This window comes from Trifolium pratense, linkage group LG1, assembly GCF_020283565.1.
Source record: "Trifolium pratense cultivar HEN17-A07 linkage group LG1, ARS_RC_1.1, whole genome shotgun sequence".
Taxonomy (NCBI): domain Eukaryota; kingdom Viridiplantae; phylum Streptophyta; class Magnoliopsida; order Fabales; family Fabaceae; genus Trifolium; species Trifolium pratense.
The window spans coordinates 13,735,581-13,756,910 of record NC_060059.1 but is presented as its reverse complement, the minus strand read 5'-3'; the positions used below and the strand labels follow the sequence as shown (position 1 = coordinate 13,756,910).

The following is a 21,330-nucleotide window of genomic DNA, read 5'->3' as shown; positions in this document are numbered from 1 at the left end:
TAAAGTGTGAGTTCATCGTGAATCGTCGGTTACATCCCAAATTCCTTGTTCAGTAGCTGCGGGTTGCAGTCCCTTTCACTGCACGTTTCCGTTTGCTTTCGTGACAAGGGCCGGGATCCCGAGGTGATCTTGTTTGAACGTTCACGCTTGATCAGGTTTTATTCTATGTTAAGGGACGGATGGAACCTTTTTTAGTCTCTTGTGTTGATGGAATCTGTTTGCTGTTGTATCCTTTGTAGTGGGGTTAGTTTTAAAGTTCCCTGTTGCTTGGACCCAAGGGGTTGATTTATTAATAGAAAATTGTGGTGATGAAAGATGGAGTATTTATCTAGATCTCTACATTTTTTGTGATCCAACGGATATGGTTATAGATCTGGACATCCCAAATAAAAACTGGATTTATAAAAGCGGATGACCAACCATTTTGTGATAGACCGGTTTATATTTGTTTGTAAATAACCGATTAATTAGATATGATTTTGGATTTGGATGTGGTTTTATGTAGGGGTGGACAACGGGCCGGTTTGGGTCGGTATGGGCCCAAAACCTCAAACCGGCCCAATCCACGGGTGATATCTACTGGCCCAAATCAATCTGGTTTTGAGGTTCGGGTAAAGCGGGTTCGGGTTAAGCGGATAACGGGTCAGACGGGTAGTTTGTTACGGGTTGGGCTGTATCTAGGCCAAACTTTTTTTTTTTTTTGGTACATTAATGGGCCACTTTTCTTTTGAAATTAGGCTGTTTTGTCTCATTCATGCTACAAATTAGGCCCTTATTTTACTTTTGGATCATTTTTATTGTATCATTTTAATTTCAGTCCAATTAAATTAACACACAATATATAAAATACATTTATAAACATAAACAATAGTATATACTCAACAAAACACTAATAAAAAATATTACAACACTTATAATTCATAAACACTTTATTTTTTGACTGAATAATCCATAAACACTTGAAGAACTAGATTGGGATTTATATTCATTTCAATACCAACATCACTTTTCAATTTTCATTTTCACTCTACTCTTGATGTAACTCCTGCACAACAATAAAAGGATGATGGTTCTTCCTTCAAGCCTCCAAATCTTAGAGTTTCCTGGGATAAATATCTATTTTTATAGTTAAAACAAGGACTAAGGATCCTCAAACCAGAAGCACGGAGATGTTATTTCTGCAAAAGGGAAATAATTATTAAGATACAACAAATAAAATGATAAAAATAAATTATAAGAGTTTAATATAAATATCACTACCTATCTCAATAGTCAATATACAAGTTCACAGATTTATGGATCCAACATTTTACACAACAAATTTTATATTACCTTTCAATGAACCATAAATCATAAATCAAATAAAAATAAGATACTATGTAGATCTTTTTTTTTAATACTGCAAACCCACTAAAGGGAGAGGCAAGGAAGACAAAAGCTCTTCCTGAACCAAACCCACTAAAACCAATAACAGAACAGCAAAAGCCAAGGAAATTGCAACTAAAATTGCTACATCAAAGGCTAAGTCTACAGACCAGAAAAAAAACAAGATTCCATCAAAAAAATCTCAGGTTCCACATTCCATGTAGATCTGAAGAGGAATGTGTAGATCTGAAGATTATTATTTACCATGTAGATTTAAAGATTAAAAACGACAGATCAAAATGCTAGTCAAATACAGAGAAGACTTGAAAACTTTAACAAAAAACGAAATAAACAGATCAAAACTCTAACCTTTGTCTACGCCTTCAACCTCGCAAAGAAGTGTAGCCTCTTTGTTTCTCAGCCATGAGGAGTTTTATATCTTTCTTCTTATGTAAAGAAATCGAAAACGAAAAACCCAATAAAGAAATCGAAAACGAAGAAAATGGAGGAGATAGATGGTGGATACTTTGAGTTTGACGGCGGTGGAGGGAAATCGAACGAACGAGTTGAGAAAACGAAGGAACGAGTGGACGGCGGCTGAGTGTTTCACTCTGCTAGGGTTTGGAAAAATAACAAAGTGTGAGTGGGAGAGGAAACAAAAGGAATAGATCAAACGATGAAACGGCGTCATTATAGTTATTAATTATTATTAGTAATAAAAAATATATATATATTAAATGATGGGTCGGTTCGGTTATCCGTGGTTGACAAAACCAAAACCGGACCCGCCCATCTCTAGTCATATGAAACCGATGTTTAGACCCGCGAAACCCGTTTTTTGCTTGAACCCGACCCGGTTCGGTTTTTTTTGTTGGGCTAACACGGATTGGGCCAGTTTTTCGGGTCCTGTCCACCCCTAGTTTTATGCACGTGACCAGATATTTTGCTCACCCCTAATTATAGTTGAAGCCTGCTGTTCTGAATTGTTGTACAATAGATTTGGCATTCCTTGTGCCCCTATTTTAATATATTTATCTTCTTTTGCTGCTGCTAAAAAAAAAAAGAGAGATGAGAGGATCTCCTCCCCCCTCAATATATTGGATAATACAAAACATATAGGCCCCAAAGTGGCATTTGCATTGTGATGTTAATGGATGTGACTTGAGAATCGTAGATGATTATTTGCTGATGAGATTTATTTCCATATCTTTTATGAGATCTCTGTGCCTTTTAGTAATTATTAGTCTTTTGAGAGTATAAGATAGTGTTCAAATATTAGTGACTTGGGAGTGTGGACTGTGGTGTTATTCTCTTTATGTTGTACATGATCAGTGGTTTGACTAAGTGAATGAAATGAAATGCTGTCTGGAACCAATGTTATAAGAAGAGACTGGTGCACTTTCGGTTTCCATGTCAGCAAGGATCAATGTTGGGTATGATCATGTTTAGAACAGGTTGAGTGGAGAACTAGTGGGTATTTTTAAAATATTTCAATGTTTGTGATTGTAGCTTATTGTGGAGCAGATGTGAAACATCAATGTTGAATAGCATTAGCATTGAGGAGTCTGCTACTGCTACCTGTTATGGTCTGATATGTGCATCTTATTGCTTATTTATGTTATTTGGTCACTTTTTAGTAAAAAAAAAAGTTATTTGGTCACTGAAATACTATTTGTATTGTTTTCTTGAGCCACTTAGAGCATATCTTATGTTAGTTTTTGGTAACCATGTTATGGGTGCGAAATACCCGTTAATTTTATGGATGACTAATTTTTATTGAAGAATTTGACTAACGATTTTCAGTGAGATTTTCTCTTGGCCATTTTCCCCCTTCCACAATGTTGGAATATGAGAATAATATTTAAAAATAGAGTGAATACAGATTGAACCATGCAAAATTGGATTATATAACATACGATTTAGTTTTTAACATTTTCTCATTTCAACTTAATTTTTCTCTACACGCATGATTTAATGATGAAACTCCTCATTATATGTTTAAAGAGATTAAATTTCTTATCATTTAGATCAATTTATTGATATAGGCGTATGATTTTTTTCAATGGATACTGCAAATAAAACTTGTTAATAAAACTTGTTAAATATGATGGATTGGATCAATAGAATTAATAGATTCAATTCCAATGCTGGATGACTCAAACAAGTTTTATTAAAGATGAAACTTACTTGATAGAGACATCGTATTATATACAAAGAGGTCGGAATTCGAATTTGAAATTATTTTTTTTGACAATTGAAAATTTTCATTTATTTACTTCAAATATTGAATTTTTTTAACCATGAAACTACTTGACTAAAAAAATCAAACTCACTCCATATTTATTTTTAGCAACGCTAACATGCTATTTGCAAAAAACCTAAATCTATAAATAAATTTCTAAAATTACATTAAAACATACTATATTTGTATAAAATAGCATGTTGTAATTGTACCAAAAAAAAGAAAACACTGTTGTATTGTAAGACACCAAAATGATGTCGTTTTCAACTGTAAGGAAGCTTTGTTCTTTTTTTTTTTTGACAATAAGAAGATTGTTAGTTTTAACTTATTAAATTAAATAAAATGACTCAAGTAATATTTTATTATTTTTGGATGGTCTTACGGAAAAGATTAAAATATAGCTTTAAAATATAAGTGCTCATCATAATTGGAGTCCACCAATCATATTTTATAAATGGTTGTTGTTTTTTTCTTCTTTTTTTATTCAAATAGAATCGTGCTATGTTACTTTTTCTAGTAGAACCATACTATATGTTACAGAAATACAAGGAAAAAAATCCAAATGATATTAAAGCAGGAGACCAACTTAAATAAACTAATCCGCAACCAAACAAAATTGTAGTCCCATTTACAAATTGACACTTGACATATTTTCTTCGTTCTTTTCTATATTATAGATTAAATATAATATATTTTTTTGAAGAAGCCAAAAAAATATACTATAAATTGAAATATAGTTAGGCATATATATGGTTAACTAAGGAGTTTATAAAAAGATTACAAAAGATGCAACAACATTAATAGTTAATAGTTAGAAGTTCAATTAAAATCATAAGCAAGACGATGGATTTAACCACCACATATTCAAATCATAATTTAAACTTTCCTTTTAGTCTTCAACTACCATAATGATTTCCTTAAAAAAAAAAACTACCACAATGATAATCTTTTTACCTTGTCAAACAACATATCCACCAAAAAATCTTTATGAGCAAAATCCTACTCTTTCTCTCCTTCTAGAGAATCCAACAGCAAGTCAACCAAGCCACTTGTAAACCTGAACGAACCTCTTTACGAAAAACATAAGCATTACAAAATCGTGAAGTGTGGTCACCAACAACATTTGATAATGGACCATACACACCTAACCAATGAAGAATTTTATTCTAGAGAAAATGAGAAAAATTACAACCTAATTAAAAACAAATGGTTGGAAGTTTCAGCGACTCCAAAACCACCTGCGCATAATGTTGAATTCAAATGAGTCATTCCGTGGCGAATCAAATTATCTTTTGTTGGAAGCCGATTATTGAGTAACCTCCAAGCAAAAAGAGACACTTTCAGGGGAGCAATTTTGTTCCAAATAACGTCACTATGAGCAGTCATCGCTAACGGAACGATGTGAGTTAACAAATGATAAGCTCCGTAGACCAATTAACCTGCATTAGGATCAGACAACCATCTCCACCGATCTGGTGTAGCGTCCTGTGTAGCGTCCTGCAAGAAAATAGAATCCAAAGCGACATAACGCTCCATATGCAACTTCTCTCACACAAAGAGACACAGCTGCCATCTCCGACACGCTTCCCCCACTCCCCACCCCCTCCTATCCGCCACCGAAATACAATAATTATTTAATGCATTTAAAATAAATTATTTTTTATAAAGAGATAGGATGAATTACAATATAATATGGTGCCGATATACGATGTACTTATCAACTGAGCTAAGTTCACGATGACGTAATTAGAATAAAGTTATTAATGAGAAATACAAATTGTTTAAGCGAACTCCAATTTTATTTTGTGAGAATAATCACAATCTAAGACATTGAACGTGGTTAATAAGTTCTCGCTAGGATGAATTGTTCGAGAGAATAAGTTCGATTATTTGTGGAAACAATTTTTGACCAAACTTTATTTACCTCACGATTGAACTCTAAATTACCGAGACTTTCCCTTGAAAACCAGAGTGTTAATAAAAAAGTAAAATAATCATTAATTGAATAAATTTTACTTATTTCGCAATTGATGGCAAGTGAAGAAGAAAAGAGAAAAAGAATTAAATGAAGTGATTGTAGTGGGAGCCACGTAACGGTGTGTAGTATTTGGGCTGTGGTTGTGGCTGTGGTGCGGTGTGATTGGGCATGCTCTCTGTGTGTGTGTGTGTATCACTTTAGCATTTTCTACACTGCGCACTTTTTCTTATCCTTCACCACCACTCTCCACTCTCTTCTGCCTTCGATCTTCAACACTACACTACACTACTCTACTCTACTCAAATGCTTCTCCTTCTCCTTCTTCTTCTTCTTACTTGATGAATTTCTCATCATCCTCCTGAACTGAACAATCAATCAAACCAATCTTCTTACCTACGGATCTGCGCTCTAAAACCAATCCAATGGCTGGAAGTAACCAACCACTCAACCCCAACGATTCCAAGGTAACAACGCTTATTACATTTATTCTTCCTTTTCTTTTGTTTTTTTATGCTCTTTGAGTTGGTTTCTATGCTATTACCTCTTGTATAATAATTTTCTATTTTTTATTAGTTTTGGGCTTTTCATTTTAATTTGTTTTGTTTTTATGGATTGAAGTTTGTTGTATTAGTTATATTGGTGTTGGTTGGTTGGTTGGATCGTTTCCCTGTTTTATCTTTGACTGTGTCTATGTTATGTTTAGGGTTTGTCTATTTGGTTTGGTTTCTTAATTTCAATAAATTATATTTATTGGGTTTAAAATTTCATTTTAGATATTCTATGTTTGTAATTTTATTTTTTTGGTCAAGTAGCATAGTTTCTTAATTTCAATTTTTTTTGTTCCAACCCCAGCTCCTGCATATATAATGCAATGTCCTGCTAACTGAGCTAAAATCACGAGATTTTTATGTTTGTAATTTTGTTAATTAGATAAATGAATGAATGAATAAATAAATGAAATTTGATGCAGATGGTGGTTCCGTTGAACATGTGGGTTTTGATCTCCAATTTTAAGTTAGCATACAATCTTCTCCGTCGTCCTGACGGGACATTCAACCGTGACTTGGCAGAGTTTCTTGATCGAAAAGTTCCGGCAAATGCCAACCCTGTGGATGGAGTTTTCTCATTTGATGTCATTGTTGATAGGGAAACTAATCTCCTTACTCGAATCTACCGTCCTGTTGAGGGAGATGAAAATCATGTGAACATTGTTGATCTTGAGAAGCCTGTTACTGCTGAGGTTCTTCCTGTTCTTGTGTTCTTCCATGGTGGAAGTTTTGCACATTCTTCGGCTAACAGTGCTATATATGATACCTTGTGTCGTCGATTGGTTGGTATTTGTAATGCCGTTGTTGTCTCTGTGAATTATAGGCGTGCACCTGAAAATAGGTATCCTTGTGCTTATGAAGATGGGTGGAAAGCTCTAAAATGGGTTAGTACTAGAACTTGGCTGCAGAGCAAAAAGGATAACAAGGTTCACATCTACATGGTTGGTGATAGTTCGGGCGGGAACATTGTGCACCATGTTGCCTTGAAAGCTTTAGATTCGGAAATTCAGGTTTTGGGGAATATACTGCTCAATCCATTGTTTGGTGGGGAAGAAAGGACAGAATCTGAAAAGCGTCTCGATGGGAGGTATTTTGTTAGAGTTAAAGATAGAGACTGGTATTGGAGAGCTTTTCTTCCCGAAGGGGAAGATAGAGATCATCACGCGTGTAACCCTTTTGGTCCCAAGGGACGAAGCCTTGAAGGGGTTACCTTTCCTAAGAGCCTTGTCGTGGTTGCTGGTTTGGATCTTGTTCAAGATTGGCAATTGGGTTACGCCAAAGGGCTTGAGAAAGCCGGACAAAATGTGAAGTTACTATTTCTAGAGCAAGCCACGATTGGATTTTACTTGCTGCCAAATAATGAGCATTTCTCTCTTGTCATGGATGAGATAAAACAATTTGTCAACTTTGACTGTTCATAGGCTTAACTTTTGCCACACATGAAGGGTTTTTTAGAAAGACTGTGTAGGTAATAGCTACGCCGCTTATTAACTTGTTTACATTTTGGCCTCTTTTATGACTTTGCTCCCATGATTAGGTAGGTACTACTTATATGATATTACTTGTGTTGCAAGAAATGGTGTAATGTAATCAGCATATAGCTAGCTATATTATGTTTTCTGGAACACATCATCAGGAAAGTGGGTGTTGCAGATAACTGAAAGTTTTTTAGGACAAAAAGGGGAGCTATGGCCATGTTTATGGGAACCACTAAAGTTGTGATTACCTACTTTGACTTTCAGCCAAAAAGAAGAGATGAAGACAATGTTTTCTATTTAAGGGCTTCTTATCTTTGATGGCCAATCAGTGGGGCTTGTCCTTATAAGGCAAGTGTTATATATATAACTAATTTGGGAACTCTGATAGGGAAAGTATCAATCATATATGTTGGTGCTGTTTGATTATATATACGTTTGTGTTATCCTAGTATATGTGCTTTTAGTACTGTTCATCTTTTCTCTATATTGCTAATTTTATGTTCTTGTGTCTTGACTTGTCCTCCTTGTTTGGCAATGGACAGTCTTTGCAATTGTAAATGGATTTTTTTTTTTTTTTTTACTTTTTGCTGTAATGGTAGGGTTTGTATTTGTATTGTGTTTTTTATGTATGCATTAGATATTTTTCAGTTTGTCAAAAAATAAGATATTTTTCAGTTTGTATTGTGTTGCTCTCTCTACTTTCCTCTTTTCCCACCCTACCCCTTTGTGATACTCTTTCACTTTTCAACTTGGATCATCTCCTTTACATAGCTCTCCTATGCATCGCTCTCGATTTTGTGTCTCTCTTTTAATGTTACTATTTCTCTTCGTTATTTTTATTTTTAAAATAGAAGAGATAGTCAAATTAAGAGATAAATTTGAATCCTTGTCCTTAACGACTAAACTTGTCACCTTCCGACAAATGTTGTGTCGTACCACTTTGCAACCCATCTCCACCTCTTTCAACTCAAAAAAATTATAATCACAAAATCTTCTTCACGTTAGGTGTAGAATCAATTGAACCCTTACTCATATTGCAAATTTGATGTGGTTTAATTTCATTGCATTGCGACCACCATAGTTGAAACATCATAATTCAAGGGTAACACATTTGAAGTTGAACCTGGAGTGAGTGTAGAGGTGGAGATGGAGGGGGCAACAGGAGAAGAGGATGGAGGAGAGAATGAGGATTAAGAAAGGGAGCAAACATAACTATCACGTTGGATCCTCTACAACTGCAGTACCATATTGCAACTGTAGAGGATAAAGGTCATAATACTTAACATACCATGTCAGTAAAATTACCATCAATTAATATAAGACACCTAAGACACATGTCAATACTATTTTTGAAATTTATAGATGAGACTGAAATTTTATTAACATTTCATATAATTATTTGATATACAATTTTGGGAATGCATCAATATGGTCGTAAGTTAGTAGACCTTCATCATATTTAGTAAATTTTGATAAATTACATCTCTTTCAATTTGTATTATTATGATTTATTTATTTTATGTTACTATAAATACTAAATATCCAACCTTTAAACCCTGTTTGAGAGAAACATATTAGGCGTGAATCTAGTATTTGTTTGAAAAGTTCTCTTTAAAGCCAGTCAAAACAAAATATTTAATTAGAATCGAGAATCTAGTAATAATTTAGAAATTATGAAGACATAAGATAATACTATAATTGGAGTGAATTGCCTCTTTTGTAAAAGTAAAAGGCCACACAAATATGAGCTTCTTTTTTCACTCCCAACAAGTACCCTACAAATATAAGCAAGGACCATCCACAAACTTTATTATTTTGGAAGCAGGACCATGCATGGTGAATTTAGGTGCACTCAAGAGGGCATTTGGATGGCTTAAATATGGTTCGTGACACTTTTGCATTATGCTAAAGTTGCACATACCAGCCATAATATGTCAGTTAAAAAATTATGGTTGCTAAGAACTTATTTACATTAGTGCTGAAAATAAAAAACCATAATATAAGACAACTATTGTGTTTCATTCTTTTGAAATATTGTCATTAAAACTAAAATATCATCAAATCAAATAAATCATAATGTTTAACAATAATATCAATAGGTATTGGTTGATATAGATGTTTGATCCTGATTCGGTGATTCCTGAACGTGTTGATACAAATGAATCGACTAACAACTCCACGGTTGTGGTGATCCTCAGCAATGACAGAGACAGTGGTCATCATGGAAATGGGTGTGGGCGATGTGAATCAATAGAAGACTATAGTCATGTTTGTGCAAAGTTGTGGCGCTGACCACGGTGAAAAACAACCAGAACAAGAGGCCACCATGCGAGGCAGCAGTGTAAACAGATGTGGAGGGTAGAAGATTTGTAAGAGGGTGAAACTTATTGGTTGAATGGTGAAAACAAACTTATAAATGGTGCAATGCACAGTAGAATTAGCCACCATTTGTTTCCGATACTTTTATTCAAATTCGCAGAATGCCAAAATGTACTATAACAGTTCTAAAATGTAGACATCTAACACAAGTTAAGACCAAATAGCATATCATTTTATTATAGTTAGCCAACACATTTCTACTAGTTTCTTTCTGTCAAATGTCAATATAGACCAAGTAGAGATCAAAATCTTTAAACAAAAGTTATTCATTAAGAAAGATCAAAGATGTTAAGCTAAACCAAGGTATATCTTGATCCTATTACAAAAAACTCATCATAGAAGATAAAAGGTAAACATTTCAGCGTCCTTTAGCAATATAAGCAGTCAATGCAGCAGCCAAAATAGCAGTAGCAGAGGATATCCCAGTCCACATGTTCTTACCTTTATGTGCATCAGATACAGATCTCTGTAGTGATACAACTTGTTTCTTCATATCATCCACCATCTCATCCTTAACTTTGAATGCTTCCTTTATTGCCTCCAATTCTTCAGCAAAAGACTGAATTTCTTCCTCATGCTTCTTCTCACTGCGAGGAGTCAGTTCCAAGCTTTCCTTAGACAGATGTGCAGCAGTACTCTTTAACAATTCAAAGGCCTGCTTTGAGTTGACGCAAGATGACTCAAACTTAGCTCTCAAATCATCCCGCTCTTGTTCGGTTGCGATAAGGCTACGACGTGTAACATCTAGACCACTTTCCAGCTCCTTGTTTGTCTCATTCACCTTATCTTTCTCACTTCTCATCTTGATCAAGTCAGCTGCAGCATTCTCAATTTTTTCCTTCAGTTCCGCAACTTGCAACTCCAAATTCGCCACCTTATTCTTCTCCCCACTGAATTCCTTCATGATGATATCATTCTTAAGCTTCAATTCAGCAACATGTGATTCCAAGTCGTCCACTTTGTTTTTCTCCTCATCATATCCCTTTCTGATGTTATCCCTCTCAATCTCCACTTCTTCAGCAGCATTCTTATAAGATTGAACTTGAGCAAGTATTTGCTCAATTTTCCCCACCATTTCCACTACTTGTGATTGCAAATTCTCCACTTTGTTTTTCTCCTCATCATATCCCATTTTGATGGTATCCCTCTCAAGCTCCACTTCTCCAACAGCATTTCTATAAGATTGAACTTCAGCAAGTAATAGCTCAGTTTTTTTCTCCATTTCCACTACTTGTGACTGCAAATTCTCCACTTTGTTTTTCTCCTCATCATATTCCTTTCTGATATTATCCCTCTCAAGCTCCACTTCCCCAACAGCATTCCTATAATGATGAACTTGAGAGAGCAATCCATTGTTTTTCTCTTCAAATTCTTCACAGGACAATTTCAACTCATCAACAACACCCCTCAGTCGACTCACTTCACCTTGCAACTCAACAATTTCATTCTCGCAGCTAACTTTAACCTTCTCAATCTCATCTCTCGCTCTATTCACTTCATCAACCTCACGCTGCCTATTCTCCAACTCTATCCGAACCATATCAAGAGTCCTATTAACACTATCCCTCCCCTCAGTTAAACTCTGAATACTCTTCTCCATCTCCTTCTTCTCTGCAAGCAATTTGCTGTTTTCCACAATCATTTCATTTTCCTTCTCAACAGCCAACCCAATATTTCCTTCCAGTTCACCAACCTTAGCACGCATCTTCGCCTCTTCATTCTGCAAATTCTCCAAAACATCATTAACATGCTGCAGCTCAATTTCAAGATTCAAAATCTTTGTCCTCTGAGTACTGTTCACACCCTCAGCCTCATTCTTCTCCTTCACCACCATATCAATCTTCTCCTTCAACTCATCAATAACTTTCACCGACTCATACGACTTCTTCACAGCCAAATCCCTATCTTTCTCAAGTTCTTGAACCCTTCTTTCTTTCTCAGCCTTTTCATCAAACAGTTTCCGTGCATCCAACTTCAACTTCTCAACACTCCTCTTCTCATCCTCCAGGACCAACGCTAGGTTATCCACTTTCTCCTTGTGAGCCGCAACCTCATAACTGATCTCATTTTTCTCTTCAACAACCTTATCAAAGAGAAACCCTAATTCCGCCATCTGGGTCTTAGCGAAAATGAAGAAAACAGAGTTTTCAACCTCCAAGGCGAGATTTTTATCAGAGATTTCCATGGCGGCGTGGTTATTAGAGTTAAGAAGATCTTGAATGCGGGTTCTCTGTTCGGTGGTTTGTTTGAGAAGATTGCCGTTGAGTTCTTTGAGATTCTGAATCTGAACAAAAGGGTCACCACCAATGGTGGGTGGTGTTGGTGGTGGTGGTGGGGTTACGGTTTTGGGCTTTGTTTGCCCTCTCTTTTTGGCCATATTTATAGTGAAAAAAAATGAGGATGAGGGTTTTTGATTCTTTATCTCTATGTAATGTAATAATGAAATGAAAATTGAAAGGTGAGTGTGAAATGAATGGGGGATAGAGATTAGAGATAGAATAGAAGAGGTAAGAAAATAAAGATTTTGTAGGTTTTGTGGTGTAGTGTGTGGGTTGCTGCTATTCGAATTTCAAATTTTTGGGGTCCAAACCCTAAAATGAAAACGATGTTTATATACTAGTACTATTTTTTATTTTTTCATTTTTTAATTCATTTTTTCATTTCAAGTTTCAATTTCAAAGATTTCTTGATTTTGTTGGCCACCTTGTGAAACTTCAGGGGAGACCAAGGGGTGTTGGTTGGTTCGTTGTTCGGAATAACTCAAATTCGATTTTTTATAGAAATAATTCTTGGTTAGAATTTATTTGTGAGTAAACTGTCAAATACTTCCCTGAAATTTTAAAATTCGTCAAATTATCTCTCGAAATTTGGAAATAAGCAAATACACCATGAAATTATAAAGCGTCAATCAAATTACCCCTTGACGTGGACTCTGACTGGTAGTGTCATGGGGCAATTTGATTGACTTTTTATAATTTCAGGAGGGTATTTGCCTATTTCCAAATTTCATGGGGTATTTGACGAATTTTAAAATTTCAGAATGTATTTGCCTGTTTCTAAATTTCAGGGGGGTATTTGACAGTTTACTCATTTATTTGTCTCTCCGTCGAATTTTAGATTATCGAGCTCCTTCCTCTTAAAATCAGAGGGTTAATACCAACAAAAGATAAACCAAATTTAACAATCTAGTTTGAATCAGTTAGGTTCAATTCGATTGATGGGTTTATAATTATTATTTTTCAAAAAAAAAATACTATAATATTATTTTTTTACACAGAAATACGATAATATTAAAATCAAAAACCTAATCAAATCACTTCAATTTTTATTGGTTCGGTTTTTCATCCGATAAAAACGATTGGTTTTTTTCAAATTGGATTATAGGTTTAATCGATTTTTTAATTATACCCCTAGATGAGATACTTGTTGAGATAAATTGAACAATATCTTATATGTTAACATTTGATTTTATATATTAATTAAAATTCAAGGTCAAAATAAATTATGTGAATAGTACACAGTAGTCAAAATCGACACTTAACAAGAAACAAATAGAGTATCAATTCAAAAATGGAAGTTACTTTGTCACGACCCAATCTTTGGTCATGAGCGGCGCATAGAGCACCACTAACTACCCCTATATTTAGCTTGGCAAGTCTAATACATTATAACAAACATACTTATTTAAAATATGGAGTTACTGAAATTATAGCTCGACAGGGAGGGTCTCCGGTCCTACGTATTCGTAGACGATTAGGGAATCAAAGCATGTAGTTCTCTAAATGTTGGTTAACTATCAACAAAGTATATAAAAACTATCTCATTTCATTATGTACACATATACCACATTATCTCTTCGTTGTGGCGAACAAATATACCACATTATCACTTCGTTTGACATCGATGCACTGACCATCTTTTATAAAGAAAATTTAATTTTTTTTTATACTAAATGATTTTTTTTTTGGTACAATACTAAATGAAATTTAATTATATAAACCGTTACTTTGAACATTTTTACAATGGTTATCAATTATTATTGCTAAATAATTTAAATTTTTTTAAACAAAAGTTTTATTAAAGGACAAAAGGGTTACACAGGCATATCTCTAAGGATATGTGATATGAAAAATTTCTTTTCCCCGTTTTTATTTTTGTCCGTGAATAAAACTTCAGAATGCATTTTTTGATATTTTTTTTTTCACTTGAATAAAAACTTCTTTTTTTTGAATTAATGAATAAAAACTTGTGATACAAAAGAATGGAAAGTTTCTTCCCCCGGTTTTCATTTATTTCCTTGAATAAAAACTTCGGAACGTATATTTTGAATTTTTTGGCCTTGAATAAAAATTTCAGAACGTTTTTTCCGAATTTGAATTAGAAAATTTCAAAAAAATATGTTCCAAATTTTTTATTTAAGGATAAAAATAGAATTTCGGGGATAGAAAAGAGACGTTGGGGGGGGGGGGGGGGGGGGTGGGAGAGAAAAATTCAAAAGAATGGAATTTCTGAGGCCCAATCCCCATTTGGTTTCCACTTGTCCCACCTAGCAACTTCATGGGCAACCCGGTTACCTTCCTCACCTACACGCAGCAATTTTGGCATGAAATAACTTAAGAAAATGGCGAAAGTAAAGATGTTTTTCCCCCCGACCCCGTATTTCTTTTATATCATATGAATTTTCAATTTTTTTGCCTTGAAAACAAATTTCGGTCGAAATTTACTCTGAATTTGCACTCGAAAAAATTTGGTTTCTGCGAACCAAATTTTTCTGTAAGGACAAAATTAGAATATTTGGGGATATAAAAAAATCACGGGGTGTCGGGAGAGAAAGCATTGAAAGTAAATGATAACATGTGGACTGTAATCTGCAGCACTTTTAGGTTCACTACTAAGAGTGAAAAATTCATCCTAGACGGTCTTGGGTTAGTGCAGGAGGTGCAACGTTAAATAATTGGGGGTGCAGAGTGCAGTTTTTTAAAAATGATTCATGTGAACGCAATGTTGTGGACTTGATGGTTTCAGAACGATTATACTTAACAATACTCGGATTTGGATTCTCTTCAATTTTTCCTCATGTTTTCTTAATCCAATGGTTGATTTTCTCTTCTTTTTATTCTTTGTAATTTACCAACTCTTGGATTAAGAAAAATGAGAGAAAACATGAGAAAAAATTGGACATGATCCAAATCCAACAATACTCCATTATTTGATAAAAAAAATTCTACTCAGAAAGAAGCATGTAATGAACAACTTTCAATAGAGGATTTTTTTTTCACCAATCACCATCAGTATTCAGTTCACTGGATCGTCTAATTTGATTTGAAAATCAATTATGGCATCAAGTGGTTTCAACCCCTCATCGCAGTTGTTAGGGCTCGAACTGTGATTCTCGCTTCCAAGTCTAGTGTCAATCACCACTAGACCAACTAACGATCGATAAAGAAAAATATTTTTAATAGAGACTAAAAAAAACTACTAATAAAATTAATTTTTTCATTTATTTGTTTGATAGTCATTATATTAATCTATGCCTTTATTTATACTATTGGTATCTTAGAAAACTAATCACGATCACCAAATTAGATTTATAATCAAATGCATTCATGAGTAAGTTTCACGATCGTAACAATTAGGTTTTTAAGTTTTTCAAATAATAAATAGGTTAGTTTTGTTTTGGCTTAAATGCAGTTTTGGCCCCCCAAGTTTCACAATTGCTTGATTTTGGCCCCCCAAGTTTCAATTGCTTGATTTTAACCCTCTAAGTTTCACAATTGCTTGATTTTAGCCCTCCAAGTTTAAATTGCTCGATTTTGGCCCCCCAAGTTTACCCCATTTTGCATTTGCTAGCCCCCCGTTGAATATTTTGATTAAAAATTGGTTATGTAGCATTTTAAAATTAAATAAGTATTTTAAAATAAATAAATAAATTACAAATTGTTTTTTAAAAATAAATTATAAAATATTTTTCTTATTATATGTAGTTTGTAAAATAATTTTGTTATATAAAAAAGTAAAAAAAACATTTTATGAACTATTTTTTAAAAACTTTGTAAACTTTTTTTTAAATAAAAAATAATTATTAAACCTTTTATTAAAAAAACAATTTTTAATACATTTTTATAAAAGCAAATATTATTATTTTTTAATTTTTTTAATTAAAACATATTTTTAATTTTTTTTTAAATGTCACATAAGCAATTTTTTGTCAAAAAAGTCAATGGGGGCCAGCAAATGCAAAATGGGGTAAACTTGGGGGGCCAAAATCGAGCAATTGAAACTTGGAGGGCTAAAATCAAGCAATTGTGAAACTTAGAGGGTTAAAATCAAGCAATTGAAATGTAGGGGGCTAAAATCAAGCAATTGTGAAACTTGGGGGGCCAAAACTGCATTTAAGCCTTTTGTTTTTTAGTTAACAAATCGGTCATTTAAATTTCTAACTTGTTGCACCGTTGCTCTTCTCTAGTTATCATTCCTTTCAGTTGGGCCTCGATTGTCTGGGCCTCATAGTTCACATCAGATTGAGTCTCAATTTGGTTAACATCAAAATAAATGATCACGTCAGTATTTTTGTAAATGTAAAATAATTGTAACAATAACAGTGTAATAAGTTAGAAATTTAAATAATCTATTTATCACCTTAAAAACCTAACTATTACAAACGCGAACTCAAAAGAATCTTGAATGCATTTAACCTAAATTTATCTAATTCTTCTATAAAAAAGCATGACTGATCATATTTTTTAAGCTACTTGTGCATATTCTATTATCTTGATCTTATATTGGTTGATTTGATTACAAAGCACCACTCACATTAACGACACGAATGAGGGAGAAACTCTAGATCTAGAATAAAGTCCTATCCTAAAACTGTATATATTTACATTACATGCATACTCAATAATTGAGCTTAAGTAGTACTTGACTTTTACAAGTACATACACAATGGAGATGCTGCCTAAACATTGTCAGTTGTTGAATATGATTTGATATGGACACCCACGTTTAACTCTCTTACCAACACGTGGCTGTTACCACATCAATTCATTCATTAAAAAAGAATCCAATTTATATGTATCTTGTTTTCAAAAACAAATAAAAAAAATTATATGTATCTTCATTGCATTGCATTTGCATGGGACATTGTAGCCTCCTACATATTTATTCATTCATTCATGCACATGCTTATATTAATCTTGTACTATATATAGCCACAAATTTTGTTGGCAAACATTGGATGAAGTAATTTATGAATGTTAGATTTTTGGATTAGTCCTACTCTACTTTATATCAGTTTTTAATGTGAGAATCATCTCTACTTATAAATGGTCTGATAACGGAAATCAGATAACAGGTGATCCAATAAAGGTTAGAGATACTCTAATATTATTATAGATTTTTGGAGTAAAAATACATGTTTGTAAATTGTTGTTAGTACTTGGTATTTGGGAGTTTGAGAAAGTTCGGGAAAAACATCATATCAAATCCTCTAGGACGACGAGAGAGACGTCACATCTTCACAAAAAATTTTAAGACATTAAATTAATGAGTCACATCTTTTATAAATTCAGTATTCTTCTCATTTATAGTCGATGTAGAACTTAACCACTCACACTTAAAACATAACGCTCCTCGGTCAAATATATTAGCATCAACTACTCTCTCATTACTCATTAGACACACAATACATTACAGCTAGCTAACTTGCAAATGAACTGTTGACTAGGAGACATCTCACTTAATTAACTAATAAAGTATATGGTAGAAGTTGACCTAGCTAGTAAAATAGTACTACACCCCTATTCATTGAATCTTAGCTAAATACTATTGTTCATATCCACACCTAAGTGGATTTTCTTCTTTGTAATTAACACTTGCAAAGCCATTAATTAGCAGTTGAAATTTTATAATATATTCAATTTTTTTATTTCGATTTTGAGGGATTCACGTTTTGTACATGTTAAACTACATTACATATATATAGATTGAGTAATGATTCATTTTTCTACTTGTGATTGCATCAAGTGCAAGATGACAACTACACTCAAATGTGAATATTAATTTATAGTTACAGACAGTTAATGGATTTGACTTCTCTACGTTCAAAATTCAAACATTCGTCTATATTTACCATAAAATTAACCTTAAAAATAAACTAAATGTAGGTGAATGTATGATTTTTGAATGTAGAGAATTCAAATCCACAGTTAATGAAACAAGTCAAAAAGATAAAGATAATTAATTATATGGAATTGGATTATGTGAAGTCGTGACTCCATGCATTCAGCGACTTAGAACCATTTGATTATTAGACAATTTAAGAGCTTGAATTTTAAGACAATTTTTTTTTTTTTTATTTAACATAAAATTCTGAGATAACCTAAAACCTATAAATAACCGCATGAATGCACCACTTTTTGAATTCACTTAATCCAAGTCCTTAATTATATTGCACATTAAATTAACCACAGAAGCATGAGCTATTCACATTGCTTTTGAACTAGAGATATATGGATCAATTCTGGCTTATATGATAAATCGAATTTAAAGACCAAGATCTACAAAACAAAATCTTAAAACAACTTTAAAATACAACATTAAGATATGGTTTCTTCCAAGTGCTGTTTGCATATCACAAATGCAGCAAACATCAGTGCCTCTTATATCACACTACCTTGAGATCTGCTAAACGTGAGGCCAAAAGCTCTTCCTCCATCTACAATCAAATATACAGACAGATTAAGCTATTTAAAGCGAGTTAAAGCCCGTTTGGATAAACAGTTTTATTAAAAACGCTTATCATAAAGTCAAACTGTTTTTATATAAGCTATCATGAAAAACTTATGAAAATAAGCTGAAAACAACTTACAGACATGATATAAGTTGTATCCGTAAGTTATCTCAAATAATTTCATAACTCATAAGTGCTTATGTTAGTAGATAAATTCAAATAAGTCAATCTAAACAGCTATACAAAATTCTCATTTCCTTACCTTGAAAAGAGTCTCAAGCTTGCTTTTCACCAAGGAATACTCATGTTTTACTTGTTGCAAGCTTTTCAAACACCTAAATACAATCAATTTTCCATAGACACAAGTCATACAATCAATTTTGACAAGATTCATACATAATATCATATTCATTGCATGTAAGAATTTTGATATGAAATTGTCAAGATGCTTACCCTTCAACATTTTGTTCCGTGCAAAAGTTGCGAAAAGGAATGCAGGCTTCATGAACTCTTTGTGCACCAATGCTGCATAATTTCCCCAATAATCATCATAATAGTTGTAAAAACTAAAAACATTATATAATGTGACAAGAGTAAATAAGATAGAGAAAAAGTGTAGGGAAAAGTCCATAAGTCCTAGCCAACCGGACAATGTCGATATTGTCTGTGTGTGAGTTTCAATGATATTTACCACTTAGTCTACAAACAAAAAAAGAAAATTGTAGGGGAAAATATTTCACAACTCCATCAAAATTTTGTTATATATATATATAGTAGAGTACTATTAATTTTGAGGTTAAATGGCTAAAAAAAAGTTTGAGGTTAATTAATTGATAAAATAGTTATATAAAAAATTATTACCTGGAGCTGCTACCTTTCAATTGGTGAACATGAGCATCCAACCTTTTAAAATCAATTTTTTCTTGGCCTCTGTTTATGAAGAATCAATATTGAAATGTTAATTAAGATAAAGACATAATTGAAAAATAAATAAATTGTTAATTAATAATTGTGTCCTAATTACTTACAGTGTTGTTGTGAGCTCATTAAGAATCCTCTCAGCATCATCAAAAAAGAGAGTGACTACTTCAACAACAAAATCTGGGTTGCTTTCATCTTGAAGTTGTTCAAGCTGGTTAAATTGATTATCTAGAAATCCCTTTTGAAATACAAAACCAAAGAATATTAGTAATACAAAAGAAACATATATAGCTTTATTATGAGGCTTTCCTCTCTACTTTATAACTATAATGTAATATTCAATTGTACTTGTAGAGCATATGCTTAAATAAATTGATTAATTTACCTCTTGGAATAGGGAAGCAGTATAATCAAAAAGTTGTTTCTGAAGCTGAACCTTACCATCCATTTTACTAGTTCTTCTACTCTCAGATTTTAAACCAACACTTAGTATCTTGGTTAGGTACACATTTCCTCAGTTTATATAATGTGATTTTTGTTCTTAATTAAAGAGAAAAAAATACGAGAGTTATAAAGATGACTTGATAACGGAAGTGAAAAAGTTAGTAAAGTGTACGTGTGGTTGATTTTCATCTTTAACAAAAATTAACAATTTAATAATTAACATATTAACGAAGGGCCGGTTAAATAAAAATAGGAAAAAAATCCGATATTTCTTTTGTTTTATTGTATAATATAATAATTTTTTTGTAAGGTAAATAATTAATTAATTTTTTTATATGACTTTTTTCTTAATATTTATTATTTCATTCTATTTATTTGTCTCTACAATTAATAATTATGATTTTTTTGATATAAACAATAAATAATTACTATGATATTATAGGCAAAACAATAAGCAATATTATATTGAATTTTAAAAACTTGTCATTATATAAAATATTTAAAAACAATGAGTAAATAGATTTTTTTTTTTACAAAAGTGGCAAATAATAAAGAAATGGAGAGTGTATTTTTTTTTATAAGAAAATGGAGAGTGTATTTTATTTTACTTTTTCTGTTAATACGGTGTTTACTATTTAAAGTAAGTCACTTGGGTCTTGACAAAAAAAAAAGTCACTTATTGTGTTTCTATTCATTGCTTCTTCACCAACTTATTGCCAAACGACAGCTTAACCTTTTATAATAGTGGTTTAATTATTACGGGACTGGATCTAAAACTAATGCTACGTGTCATTCATCTTTCCATTTTTTTCAAATTTTTTTTATCGATAATTAATTTGAGCTACTAGTTCAAGTGGTAGTGAGGATGAATTGAACATGTACTTTAACCCTAGGATGCATAGTTCGATTCACACAAAAGGCAAAAACTCTATTAGAGAGAGGGGTGAAGAAGATCATGAGGTGGCAGTGTCGGAATCGCCTAAGATGAGGCCTTGGGCTGTTACCGACTTATTGTCAGTGCAAACATTCCCCACCCGGAAGGTGTGAACTATATGATTCCTCCAATCTCTAGCGAGAAATTCATTTATGTTATAAAGAATAGCTGCATAGTAATGTCAAACGTCCCATGTTTCTAGCAAAACCATGAATCCTCACGCCATCATTGTTTCAAATTAAGCCCCAAAACCTGAGATACCAAGATTTTCGAGACTACTCCCATCGACATTCAAGATTATACCAATACC

At 33.0% G+C, this 21,330-nt stretch overlaps 3 protein-coding genes and 1 long non-coding RNA gene across 4 annotated transcripts; 1 reads left to right on the top strand and 3 right to left on the bottom strand.

Annotated features, from left to right (window-relative positions):
- Positions 1 to 914: 914 nt before the first annotated feature.
- Positions 915 to 2,268, bottom strand: LOC123923841. Its single transcript, XR_006814500.1, has 2 exons — positions 1,735 to 2,268; positions 915 to 1,178 (listed from the first exon to the last, which is right to left on the bottom strand). It is a non-coding gene; the product is annotated as an uncharacterized LOC123923841 (long non-coding RNA).
- A 3,366-nt stretch (positions 2,269 to 5,634) lies between these two features.
- Positions 5,635 to 8,285, top strand: LOC123881725 (gibberellin receptor GID1C). Its single transcript, XM_045930458.1, has 2 exons — positions 5,635 to 6,049; positions 6,556 to 8,285. Exons 1-2 carry the CDS (start codon positions 6,008 to 6,010, stop codon positions 7,552 to 7,554), a joined length of 1,041 nt encoding a protein of 346 aa, XP_045786414.1. The 5' UTR covers positions 5,635 to 6,007; the 3' UTR covers positions 7,555 to 8,285.
- Positions 8,286 to 10,348: 2,063 nt separating this feature from the next.
- LOC123888760 (early endosome antigen 1) lies at positions 10,349 to 12,367 on the bottom strand. Its single transcript, XM_045937925.1, has one exon. It carries the CDS (start codon positions 12,365 to 12,367, stop codon positions 10,349 to 10,351), a length of 2,019 nt encoding a protein of 672 aa, XP_045793881.1.
- A 6,132-nt stretch (positions 12,368 to 18,499) lies between these two features.
- LOC123884465 (histidine-containing phosphotransfer protein 1-like) lies at positions 18,500 to 20,174 on the bottom strand. The gene is made up of 6 exons (XM_045933563.1): positions 20,028 to 20,174; positions 19,750 to 19,880; positions 19,583 to 19,651; positions 19,175 to 19,246; positions 18,984 to 19,056; positions 18,500 to 18,706 (listed from the first exon to the last, which is right to left on the bottom strand). The coding sequence occupies exons 1-6, from the start codon at positions 20,088 to 20,090 to the stop codon at positions 18,656 to 18,658; spliced, it is 459 nt and encodes a 152-aa protein (XP_045789519.1). The 5' UTR covers positions 20,091 to 20,174; the 3' UTR covers positions 18,500 to 18,655.
- Between the last annotated feature and the right edge of the window lie 1,156 nt (positions 20,175 to 21,330).